This window comes from Tigriopus californicus, chromosome 10 (assembly GCF_007210705.1).
Source record: "Tigriopus californicus strain San Diego chromosome 10, Tcal_SD_v2.1, whole genome shotgun sequence".
Classification (NCBI taxonomy): Eukaryota; Metazoa; Arthropoda; class Copepoda; order Harpacticoida; family Harpacticidae; genus Tigriopus; species Tigriopus californicus.
This window is the reverse complement of record NC_081449.1, coordinates 9,233,249-9,246,276: the sequence shown is the minus strand read 5'-3', so window position 1 is coordinate 9,246,276 and position 13,028 is coordinate 9,233,249. Positions and strand designations below refer to the sequence as shown.

At 46.9% G+C, this 13,028-nt stretch overlaps 1 protein-coding gene across 1 annotated transcript in view; it reads right to left on the bottom strand.

Annotated features, from left to right (window-relative positions):
• Positions 1–3,383: 3,383 nt before the first annotated feature.
• The window catches only part of LOC131888771 (two pore calcium channel protein 1-like), a 28,655-nt gene continuing 19,010 nt past the window's right edge, over positions 3,384–13,028 (bottom strand). Inside the window, exon 2 of the mRNA XM_059237701.1 lies at positions 3,384–5,786. Within this exon, the coding sequence (XP_059093684.1) occupies positions 5,503–5,786 (284 nt within the window). The 3' untranslated portion in view covers positions 3,384–5,502. The remainder of the gene's footprint in view (positions 5,787–13,028) is intronic.

Genomic DNA, 13,028 nt, shown 5'->3' with positions numbered 1-13,028 from the left:
AGGGTGAGGCTTCGTCTCTGGTTTGTCTGCGTTGCTACTGGCCCCACGGGGGTGTAGGAATATCTTGATCTGTACGTCCTCCGATCGGAGCAAAGGTTTTGGTACTGTTCCTCCGCTCGCCAAAACTTGGATTGCAAATTCTTGTATGATTGAACCTCAGATGTTCGCGCTCGGCGTCTAGCATTAGTTCTGGAGCTCCTCCTGAGCCTCTTCCATCTCTCTGAACGTGTCTTCTAGACTTCTAAACGCTCGCTCCAACTCCGGGCGAATACCCAAACTCTTGATCCACTTCATTTTGAAAGTCGTCAAGCGAATCTCTAAAGGTTTTGAATATTGCGTTCCGCTCCTCAATTTTTGCCTTCTTCGCGCTGCGTAGAACCATTTTGGATCAGACATGGCCATATTCGCAGCTTATTCCTCTTCTTAAAAACTCGACGATCTTGATCGAGAGAAATTCGACTCCCTGATCGAAGGGTGGCTGCTACTGTCACGTGAACGAAATCCCCAACAGGTGGTCAATTATATCTCTCGCACAATGGATCTCGGACAAAATTTATATCGCCTCTTGCTTTATGGAAGTTTTGAATTGCTCCCGGCAACGAAAAATGTGTTGAATATATGCGGCGAGCTATATAGCTATCAATTCCAACACTATTGGGAACCAAAATCACTTCTAAACAAAATGGTTTTGATGATGGGCTAAAAGAGTACTTCTAACCAACACTAAATGTCCGCACTAAAGAGGGGATTATGATGTTCTTGTCACTGGCTTTCACTGTCAGTGTAACTCAGGGCACATAATTCTATCTTGGGAAATCTGGAAAAAAATCCAATGTTTGTGGGCACTCAGGGCACGGAATTCTGTCTTGTAAGCTCTGAAACAAATTCTTATATTGCCACCTGGGCAAAACAGTCAATCGTCTTGCGACACCAACAAAATCGCAAATCAAAATTTATTCACGGGAATCTAAAATTCCCGGGTCGCGGCACCCAAAAGAGACTATGTTCTTTGGTCGCGAGCCGGTTCCTCACTTTACATCAAAAAGGTAAAATTCCACTACAAGGACCGGGTCAAGGTATAAAATCACGGGAATCAAAGATTCCCGTGGTCGCGCGCACCAAAAAAGAGACTCTATGTTCCGTCCACCCGCAGGGGTGAAAGGTCCTGACTATTGAATTCCCGTGTGTGAACGGAGACATGGAACTCCTAACCCAAGCACTAGGTAAAAATACCTTGATAGCTCTCAAAGATGGAGAGCACCTAGTACATGGGCTTAAATTTCTTAGACCTATCTTAAGGCCTCCGGTGTATAACCCTAATCAGGGCATACGTACGAGCAACAGTTCGAGCTTCTTTATCAGAGCCTCAAACAATCATCAGATGACTAAGGACACAAATCGCTAGTTACCTCTACTCCCCACTGGTCCCAGATCAATCTCGCTTGTCTGGCATACCTGGGCCAATCTTCAAGGCTAAGCTAATATCCTGCAAAATGTGGTCACTATCCTAGTCTACTGTGCATCTATCAAACGATTGCTGATCTCTACACTTAGAGTCTAACACCGGACTCTCGCCAAATCAACGATGAACTTCGGTTACAGTTCCATCTACTTTATTCAATTGCTCTACATAAAATGACATCTCACCATCAGCTGTCTTGCTCGGGTAACGAAAGAGGGGGTAATTGCTGGGGCCATGGAAGAGGGAAAACATACATGGACAGAAAATGGTTTGATCCTACTTTTGATGAGGGTGATTCTTGTCCAACGCGGAGATCCACGGCGATGAACGTCGGTTCGATTGGATTGAAGGTCCAATGTCCGAAGAGTCGCAGATGTCGAGAGTGCGGAGTATAACGTCAGAAGTGCACTTTGCACTGCCACGCGACTTTCAACTCGGTCTATGCTGGCTCACTGAGGTATGCTTATGCACTTCCCAGGTCTCCTTCTGTTCTCTGCAAGGTCTTCGACCTCTTCGATTCTTCATTCAAAAATGGGTTCGCGACTCAGAAACAGATTGACGCACAGTCGAACGCTTTACTTCAACTCGAACAAGGATCGACTCACCTCGCCATCACGCTATCAAAATAGTGTCTCATTCAAATACCAGCAAGAGCTTCACGATGGGAGTTGCTATCACTTGCAATGTTCAATGGTCCCTTGTCCGAGAGGTTCAAAATGGTGGCTCTGCTCTCCTCGAGCAACGAAGAACTGTGACTGGCGCGTTGATCTGAACATTTCTCCTTGCAATGTTGGCTTACGCCTCTTCCACATGAGGGTGAAACGCGGTTGCTCATTCTGCTGGGGGCGTTGTGGCTCGCGCGGCGGACAGATATGTCTCTTGGCTCAAAAACCGGTTTGCGCTCTAGTTTTATCGACCATCCTAGACCGTCCGACATCGAAGGAAAGACATCGCTAAAGATAAAATAACTTGTGCTACAGGTGTCTGGGCAGGCACCATTTCAAAGCTGCGACCGCCCCTGCTGCTCGATCTGGCTTTTATTTCAAGATACAAACTGTACTGCTAGAGTTGCTTCTATGGCTCTCGCTATCTGTCTAAGCCGACTAAACGCAACTTCGTGCCCATCCATAGGGATTGCGTGTATAACTCGGAATTGGACCGCACTCTGAATATGTAGTGTACTGGTGCATATTTTCGTGTGTGTAGGGTCGCTAACAACTTAGTGTCAGTGCGGGCAACACACGTCCCTTAACGGACAGGACTGGGTAGGGTTCCTAGAAGCGGAGCAGATACTCTTCGGGATGGACATGTAGTATTACCTCATGGAGCGTAGTGAGCTAGACTTATATTGAGACATAACTCCTCGCTTGGTGCTGACCCGCTATAGGCTCAAAGTGATCACGAGAATGTCGTTTGATAACCGAGAATTTCCTGTTTTCTCCTCCCTTCACATGTAGCCCGACATTCCTCACCCCATTGGTTGTAGCTGGGCTGACCAAGCCCTCTGGGTACTGAGGGCCATATTTCCTGATGGTCCTAGGATGCATCAGGGGCCAAACAACTTCGTAGAAGGTACGTACTGGAGTGAGTGAACGATCACGAAACGGCTTACTCTCTACAACCCCACTCCGAGCATTAGGTGGGCATGTTGTGTTGACAAGTTTCGAAATTCGTCCGCAGCAGGAATCCAGACATTCTGCACCGACTATGACACCGAGTCTACCAAATAGAATGCGGTCCACGTTCTCAGAGATGCAACAACTTTGCGATTTTCCAAGATCATAATACCATTTTCTTAAACATCTTGATAACACACCGTTCCGTGACACTATCTGTGTACATTGCGTACATTTCATTTCATCCATATCATATTAGGATAATGTACCTCGATTTGTGCACGCGAAACAGGTCATGGCCATAAATATGGGTCGTTACCTGAAAAACGCGTACCAAGATTGTGTGGGGCCACAACGATTTGAATATTTTACAGACTCGCTCCTCAATCTTCAGAGGGTGCAGCGGGGAAAAGGCCAATGTAAGGTATGGGAAGAAAGACGAATCGAAAAGATCCTAGAAGGTACTTCGTCCTCAAGCATTCATTTCTTCCCTGGAAAACTGAATCCAGCCGATCTACCGAGTCGAGGTTGCACACTGGAGGAACTGCAATCAAAGGCTGGATTTTGGGGTAGAGGTCCAGATTTTCTCACAAAGCGGCGGGAAGATTGGCCCGTCCAGCCAGTGATTTCCTCAAAGATTAGCACCACGAATACAATCAAAACAAAGCATGCTCAATCAGACGTCCAAATCTACTGTTCTCAAGTTCAGGCACTAAAAGATGCTGAAAACGAGGAAAAGAAGGAAAATAGACTTAAGAAGAAGCAACTCAATGGAAATGACTTAAGCTTTATTGGGACGCTCTTGATCAATTGTGGAACATGGAGAAAAGTGGTGAATGTTTTGGTCAGAATAAAAAGGTTGTTCCAAAGGAAATCAAACAACTGAGATCATTTCCACTCTTGTAAATATGAAGTACCGTATGTCACACACAAAGAGTGGGAGTGGGCCGAGATTTTGTTAGCAAGACACGCCCAACAAGTATCTTTGGGCGAAGAAATTGAGGTCATCAAGAAGAACCCAAGATATTCTCGGAAATCCTTGCCAAAAAGGTCTTCAGTCAAAGACTTACCAGTGTATTGGGATCACACAAGCGAAGTCCTTCGTTTACAGACGAGGCTCCATTTGGCTTCATTATTGACCCATGACTTCAAAAATCCAGTAATTCTACCAAAAGGATTAGCCGCAGAGAAGCGAATTTTGCACATCCATCAATCGAGATTACACGCCAGCCAGAGACACACCTTCAATCTCATGAGACAAAAATTCTGGGTCTTGGGAGGTTTCAAATACGTTAAACAAGTCGTCCGACAATGTAAAAAAACCTCGATGCAGATATATCAAATTCGAATCCCCAAAAATGTCTCCATTGCCATCAATGAGAATGGACAATCCCCAGCCTTGGGTCCACGTCAGTCTTGATTACATGGGACCATTGACTTGTAAGCATGAATGTTACCCAGAATTAAACGCCTTGGTCAAAAGCGACGTCAATGGAAGGCAACTCAATGCAGAGCATCAAAAGGCAAAAGGAAAAGAAATCGAAAAACGGTGTTTGCACCCCAAAACTTATAAAGTCTGGATAGTCTTGTTTACTTGCCTGCACACAAGATCGATCCATGTTGAAATTGTTGAGACTTGCTCCACGTATGAGCTCATCAATGCCTTGCGCCGTTTTATTGGCCATTGTGGAAGACCAGCCACATTTTACTCCGATAATGCCAAGTATTTTAAGGGTGCAGACTCAAATCTTTAAGAGTTAGCCACAAACATTGACTTCAGGAAAATACGATCAGAAACGTTCCAAGGAGAAGCCGCAATCGAATGGCTATACAGTACTCCAGACGCTCCTTGGACTAATGGCATAACGGAAAGATTGGTTGGGCTCTTCAAGAAGCAACTTCGCATTGTTCTTCAAACTTTGCGAGCTTTGCAAACACTATTGATTGAACTAAAGTGCGTAGTCAATGATAGACCCTTGGGAGTGATAAGCGTGGAGCCATCAGAGTGGAATACGATCAGTCCGAATCTTCTCGTGTATGGAAGGCAGATGTGCGAGTTTGTCACACCAACGGAAACACGATTGATCCACTTGAATTATGCTGATATATGGCTAACAAGAAAACGCCTCATGAACCAATTTTGGAAATTGTGGTTACGCCAATACCTACAAGAGCTTAGCATTGGTCAAAAGTGGAAGTCCAATGTCCAATCAAACCTGAAAAAGGGCGACGTGATCATTCTAAAACAGGAAACGTTACAAAAGAATACCTGGAACCTCGGAAGGATCGAGGATATCCGCAAAAGCGCGGACGGGATCGTCTCCGCCGTGACAGTAAGAAGGCCAAATGGACAAGCTGTGCAGAGAACTGCCCGTCAAGTTGCGCTTCTCGAACCAAACTGTCAAGGCACAGAGGAAGCCGATTTCAAATCCCCACACGGAACTGGACATGCTGGAAGTGGAGGTCAGATGTTGACGGACCCGCACTCGGGAAGCCTACCGGGTGAGGTGATCCAATCTCCTGAACGAAGCCGACCCTGCCAGGAAAATGTGTTGGACGCGAATGAAGTGAACCCAGGGAATGCAGGTATCGTGACTGCAGACCCTGTTCCTCAAAACTCTCTTGGTCTGGAATGTGAAACCGATGCCAGAGTTCCACCAACAAGACTTTTGAGGAAGCAGAGACGAAGAAAGGGATACTATCAAGACCTAGCAAAAGGAATGTTAAAAGAGGCCAATTAGACGAAAGTAACAAACAAAACATACAACTCTAAGATAAATCAGAAAGATAAATAAAAGCATCTGGAACAAACTGTGCACAGAGAAAAAAAAAGAAAGAAAGAACAATGCATTCCAATGAGTTCCATGCTTCCGTTCACCACGGGAATTCAATAAGTCAGGACCTTTCACCCCTGGCTGGTGGACGGAACATGGAGTCTCTTTTTGGGGGCCACGACCTGGGATCTTTTAGATTTCCGTGAATAAATTTTGATTTGCGACCCGGTCGTATTTGTCGGGTTGTGTTTACCCTAGTAACAGCCGATTGACGGGTCCTACCAAAATACTCACATAATACTTTGTTTTAGTGTCGCAAGACGATTGACTGTTTTGCCCTGTGGGCAATATAAGAATTTATTTCAGAGCTTTCAAGATAGAATTCTGTGCCCTGAGTTATACTGATAGTGAAAGCCAGTGACAAAGAACTTCATAACCCCCTCTTTAGTGCGGTCATGTGTTGGTTAGAGTACTCTTTAGTTCACCATCGAAAACATATTGTATAGAAGTGATTTTGCTTTCTAATAGTGTTGGAATTGACTGCTACATAGCTCGCCCATATTCAACACATTTTTCGTTGCCGGGAGCAATTCAAAACTTCCGTAAATAAAAGGAACTGTGCGATAGATATAAATTGACCACCCGTTGGGTCTTCTTTCACCTGACAGCAGCAGCCACCCTTCGATCAGGAGTCGAATTTCTCTCGATCAAGATCGTCGAGTTTTAAGAAGAAATAGTTACTACGAATAAGGTCATGTCTGATCCAAAAATGGTTCAACGCAGCGCGAAAAAAAACAAAAAATGAGGAGCGGAATGCAATATTCGAAACCTTTAGAGATTCGCTTGACGACTTTCAAAATGAAGTGGGTCAAGATGTTGGGTATACATCGGAGTTGGAGCGAGCGTTTAGAAGTCTAGAAGACACGTTCAGAGAGATAGAAGAAGCTCGTAGAACTAAGAGAGAAGAACTGCAATAACTAATGGCAGACGCTGAGCGCGAACACGAGGTTCAATCATACAAGAATTTGCAATCCAAGTTTTGGCGAGCGGAGGAACAATACCAAAACCTGCGCTCCATCGGAGGAAGAACAGACCAAGATATTCCAACACCCCTCGTGGGACCAGCTTCAACGCAGACAAAACCAAAGACGAAGCCTCACCTGGCCAGCAAATACAATAACACCGACTGACCCCAAGTTGTTACTTCAGAAGACATCACATCGCTGATGAAAAATATGTCGGCAATGATGAGACAATTTTCCAAGATGGAAGAGCAGCTTCAAGAAATAAAATGGAGAGAAGACTTGAGCAATCATTGTACAGGACTGGGAGTGTAGAATGCATGCCAGACCAAACAGTGGATGCTCAATTGGACTTGAGAACGACTCGATTTCAAGCAACTGACACGCCCAGCCAACGCCAGTGTCAATGCCGGAGACCAAGAAAAACCTTACGTATCCCAACAGTCCGGACAGCACTACATCAAGACAAACGTTGATGAGAGCACCCATTCATCCCATGGATTCCCCCCTCAGAAAGAATTCATGGTTAGGGTATGTGGACACTGTGGTTCCCGGGCACCTAGGGGCGCTAGCTACCTATAAGCTGCCCACGTTGGAGGTTCCAGTCTTCTCTGGAGATAGTTCGAAAAAGTTCTTTGAGTGGTGGCCATCTTTCAGGGACGTTTATCAGCAAAATCCAGGCCTGGATTCAGCTAGTAAACTCGCGTATTTGAAACGTCACTTGAGAGGACGTGCCCTCCAAGTAGCATGGTCCCACAGCACCTATGGAGACGCAATCGAGAACCTCCACCAGATTTATGGCAAGGAACGTGATTTGTTAAGCGAAATGACTATAGAGCTTGACCAATTGAAGGATAAAAACGTGAATCTGCTTGAACTCTCATTGGCGGTTAATAGCTATGTGGTGTTGTTCAAGTTGATTAACCAAGACTCACGTCAACTTGCTACCCTCTTAATCCAACCAATTGAGCACAAGCTACCACTTGAGGTGCTACTCCAGTGGAAATAAAAGGTCCAGAAAATGACACGCGTGGGAAACCCGTACTGATCAATGACTTTTCTCAATTCCTTATTGAATCCATAAACTTGTATGATTCCCCAGTGGTACGGGCTTGAACTGCTGAACATAAAAAGGAGAAGAAACCGGACAAATTCCCCAGTTCTCCTCAATCGAGCAAATTTAGGCATCCTGAACCTAAAGCCACGATGATGTTCAACGCAGTGGGAACAATGGAGGAGAATTGATGCCCCTTCTGTGGTGAGCGAGCGTATGCCAATGTGAACAAGTGCAGCAAAATCTGCAGCATGTCCATCGACTCAAGAAGGCACATCGCTAAGACAAATAACTTGTGCTATAGGTGTCTCGGCAGACACCATTTCCAAAGCTGAAACGCCCCCCGCTGCTCGATCTGTAATTATAGCCACCATGTATTGCTTCACGTCAATTACCACAGCCCTCCAAGATTCCAGAAAAATGTGCCTCAGAGTGGAGGATATGTGCGTAACAATCATGGATCCAACACGAGAAGAGAGGCTCAATATTGGCCTCAAATAAATCCCCCACAACCAACCCAGGTGGAAGAGGAGAGACATAATGATGAGAACCAAGAAGTAGTCGAGCCAGCGGTCACCGTTCTCATGGGCCAGGCCCTGACAAGTGAAGAAACTCGGTCAAGAAAACAGCAAGATTTCATTTCCCAGGAAAGTAGTGCCAAGGAAAGGCATGAAGGTGGTGCAAAGAGTATGGAATGCACAAAGACTGGCGAAATCGGCAAAGTGTCAAGTCAATCAGCCTTTTATCAACAAACCTTTGTATAATGTAAATACATCAGATTTTATTTTTATATTTATTTTTTACGCCATGACATGAGCAAGAGTCGCAATAAAAATATTTAAAAAAATTAATTGCAATAGCTCAGGTTAACAACTGTGCTAATTCTCTTTCCGCCAAAGAATGCAATTGTTGCCAACAAAATTTTTGTAAGGAAATGTAGGTGGACGTTTATTTATTATGTCCTATGTATTTTCAAAATTTACTTTTTGGCACGAAATCCACATCAAACAACCTAAAAGATGGTCAATAGTCAATGGTGGAAAATGGCCAAAATCGTTTGCAATCCAAGTTTAAAACAAGTTTGGCCCCAATGGAAGGACCAAAAAGTCTAATCTAGAGTATTTGGAAGACAAGTAACGACCTTTACAATTACTCATGCCCTATTACCAAATGCAACTTAAAATCCATAATCTCATGACTTGCCAACAGGAAAATGACACTATGATTTGTTTGTTACGGCTAAAACGACGCCCTGAAACTGATACAGATATTAAGCCTCTGATATTAAGCCTCTAGCTCTCTAAATATAAAGAATAATAGTTTGAATTATTCTTAACCTTTTTAAGACTCTTGAAATGGTTTCAAACAAATATTAACCAATATTTTTTGCTACTTTGTGCTTCTCTCGTGTGCGATCTCGTAGATCCCTTTTCAATGATTTCTACCAAAGTGGGCCAAATGCAGCAACCTGAACAGATAATTTAGTTGTATTTGCTCCCGCCTTCGTATCGTGACTTCAAAGCTGCCATCTCATTTTTCCAAACAATAACAATCATTATTTTTACCTCTAAGAACTGCGTCCTTGTCTTCTTCTTAATTGCTGCTTCCGTCAGGCATAACATGGCACAGCCGGTCATCTAGAACCGCCACAACTCCACGCCCTCGCCAGTCACGTCACCGCCACCACTTCCAACGTCAGAGCCGTCATCATCGTTGCCCTTGTTGCTGCTGCCGTCCATCTGGACCCAGCCCGCCACCTACAACATGTGGACCATACAGAAGTTGACCAACGCAGAGTCTGGACTCGTGACCAGGGCCCAGAACATCATCACGTGGAGGACAAACCCGGCCGCCAGACCGAGGCTTGGATTGAAGCCGGGGAGATGGCCAGGGAGGTATTCACGGAGAAGTGGGCTGAAGTCATTGGTCCCCCACCTGAAGACAACAACAAGATCCCCACTTGTTGACCCCCCTCTGAGATGCGGAAGTCAACAAGGTCATCAACAAGGCCATCACGGCTTTCATGACCAGGGACGCCACCGGGATTGCTCGCCGTCCACGCCACCTACACCAACAATGCGGGGGGCCGCAGTTCAAGCTTTTCAGCAACAGGAAGCCTTTACACCTTGCCAAGTTGTCATCCCCTGTGGAGTTACGCTCATGGATTGCGAAAGTCACGGAGTACAGGCGCCTCTCAAACTTCGACACAACCACAGACACCAACCAGGTGTCCATGCTGAAGAACTGTGTCTTAACCAAGCTTGGGGCCATCGTGGACGGCCTCCCCACTGTGGCAGACGCCATCGTCTGGCTCAAAGAGCACTTCTTAGTCTTACACCCTCTCTTTCATAGACGTTGGGGGACGCTCAAGATCAAAAAGAATGGGAGGACTTTCACGGGATATCTGGCACAGTTCTCTCATTGTTCGAAAGAGGCCAAGATCAAATGTATGTTGGGTGAAGATCTGGAGGTGTTTATCCTCCTCCTTGGATGCCAATCCAAGACTGAGCTGTTCCGGAAGTTAGTTCCGGGGGGGTACAAATGCCTACCCTCAAAAAGCTACGCCAAGCTCCAGCAACTGCCTTTGAGGCCACCCCCACCCCGGTCACCCGCGTCAACGTGGCCGTCTGTGAGGAGTCGGCCGCGGATGTCATCGCCCCTGTGGAGGCCGCCTGCCGCAGGTGCGGGTCATAGCACCACGTGCAGGGCCCTGCCTGTCCATTCCAAGAGAAGCGCTGCTTCAACTGCAGCAGGGTGCCCATATGAACGCCAACACGCCATTGCTCCCCAAGCCGAGACCCATTACACGGGCTCAGTGACAGCAGGGACAAGTCATTGGGGCACCCCTGCCAGACCTCCCCCTCCGGACGATGGTACAACGCCCATGGGAACGCCAGGAGTCCCTCGGTCTAAAGAGTGTCCACAGTCTCCACCATCTCCATCAACAAGAAACTGGAGAAGATCCCGTCTTGTGCTCCACCAACAATGGCATTGAGTTTGAGCTGTTGGAACCACCGAACTTGTGCGCGGCGCGCTCGGCCCTCCCAAGAAGTGACATGCCCACCAACATTGCCCTCACGCCTTTCTCTACCTGCCTTTTTGCGGTAAATGGTACGCCCATCTCTAACTTGGGAAAGATCCCCCTGACATCAAGGCAGACGTTTTGGACATTCCTGAGACAGTCTATATTGGTTGCGGCAACTTTAAGTCAATGGGAGTCCCACATAGGGATTTCCCAGCCGTCGTCAAGCCCGCAAAGCCCGCCGAAACCACGCCCACGACCGCACGCCCAGACGCCTCGCGCGAGAAGGAGTTCACCGTCCAGGCGGCCACCTTCTATGAGGAGTTGGTTGCTACCATCCTGAGCCTTGAAGCGCCAACCAAGGTGAACGAGGTCGCTTATGTTTTGCCTGATGGCTTCAAGTACACTGTCTTTGCAGGGGCTCAAGAAGATGAAGTCTCATGCAGAAGACTACAGTCAGAATCGACCTCAATGGGTGGATCTAGATGCTTGAAGGAGAGGAGAAGAGGAACGTGCTAAGCTCGCACCACAGGTTGAGAGGAGGGCTCTCTCTGAGGCCCTGGAGAGGTCAGTACGGGCGGCAAATTAAAGAAATCTATGAACATCTTATCAAAGCAGAACATTGCAAATAAAGAAAATCTTAACCCTTTGTCTCCGTCTATAAAACGTCTTCACGTGACCACAGCTAGACAGGTGCCTCTCCACTATAAGGCCCGGCCGCAAAATAACATCAGATTTACTCTGGTCCCACGTGATGGTGAAAGAGACAGAGCCCACGGAATGGGTCTCACCCGTCCACTTCGTCCAGAAATGCGTCCCTCCAGGCGCCTAAACAACGCCACGCCACGCCTTGCGCATCCCTTCAGTTCGATACTGGACCTGACAAGGCAGGTTTTGTAGGACGCCCGGATTTTCACAAAGCTGGATGTTGTGCACAGCTGCTACCAGGTTCCACTCTCTGAAGAGACCTCCAAGATGTGTAAGTTCCTTCTCCCTGACGGCAAATATTGCCCTCTGTTGGTGCCAATGGGATGGAAGGGGAGTGGGGACGTGTTCAGTTTCCAGATGGATAAACCCATTTGGAGTGTATCCGCAAAGGCTAGATTGCCAAAATAGTAGATGACATGCTACTACAGGCTACAAACACTGTCAAACTGGTGGATTGCCTGCAAACTGTATTTGACGTCTGCATCAGAGAGGGCATCACTTTGAGTTTGGACAAGCTTGAGGTTGGTGAGTTGGTCCCCTTTGCCGGCTTTGTGGTCTCAGCTGTCGGCCTGACGCCCAACCCCGTGAAGGTCAAGGCCATTGTCACCTTCCCGTTGCCCCCAAACATTACTGGGCTTTGGTCATTCCTTGGTTTGGAAACTAATTGGCGTCATTCCTGCCTAACTTTGCTCATGCAAAAAAAAGATCCGTGAGCTCCTCAAGTCCAAGTTGGCGTAGTTGTGATTGGAGAGGCACAAGAAAGAGTTCTACCAGGCCAAGGCCATCTTGACCTCCACCCATATGGTTAAGCCGTTAGATCCAGCCCTTCCCGCCGAGCTCATGAATGATGCGTCTAATCTCCACGGTCTATGGTACGCCCTCATCCAGACGGAGCTGTTCCCTGTTCACGGCCAAGAAAAACTACGCCGTCATTGAACTAGAGTTGACGGCAGTGTGGTGGGCTCTGGAAAAGCGCAATTTCTTCCTGGAAGATCCCCATCTCCAAATTTCAGTGGTCATCACTGACCACTTCCCTCATTTGGGGGTTTTCAAGAAGCCATTGGCGGCAATCATCAATTTCCATCTACAACGTCTCCATTAAAACCTGGCCCAGTACAAGTTCTTGGTCTCGTGGACGCCCGGGAAGCTCCATCTGATGGTAGTCTCCCAAAGCAGATGCCCGGTGTTTGGCCCCACCACTGCCCTGGACGTGGAGCTAGCTCTCTGCGCTGTCATTTCCTCTGACAACCCCGCCCTCCATGTCATCATGGACAATGTGGACAAGGAGTATAGTAGTACTCTTTGTTGAACCTTTAAATGTGCTACGGTCGGAGAGGAATTACTATACGCAGAAGGTTCCAAGCATAGAC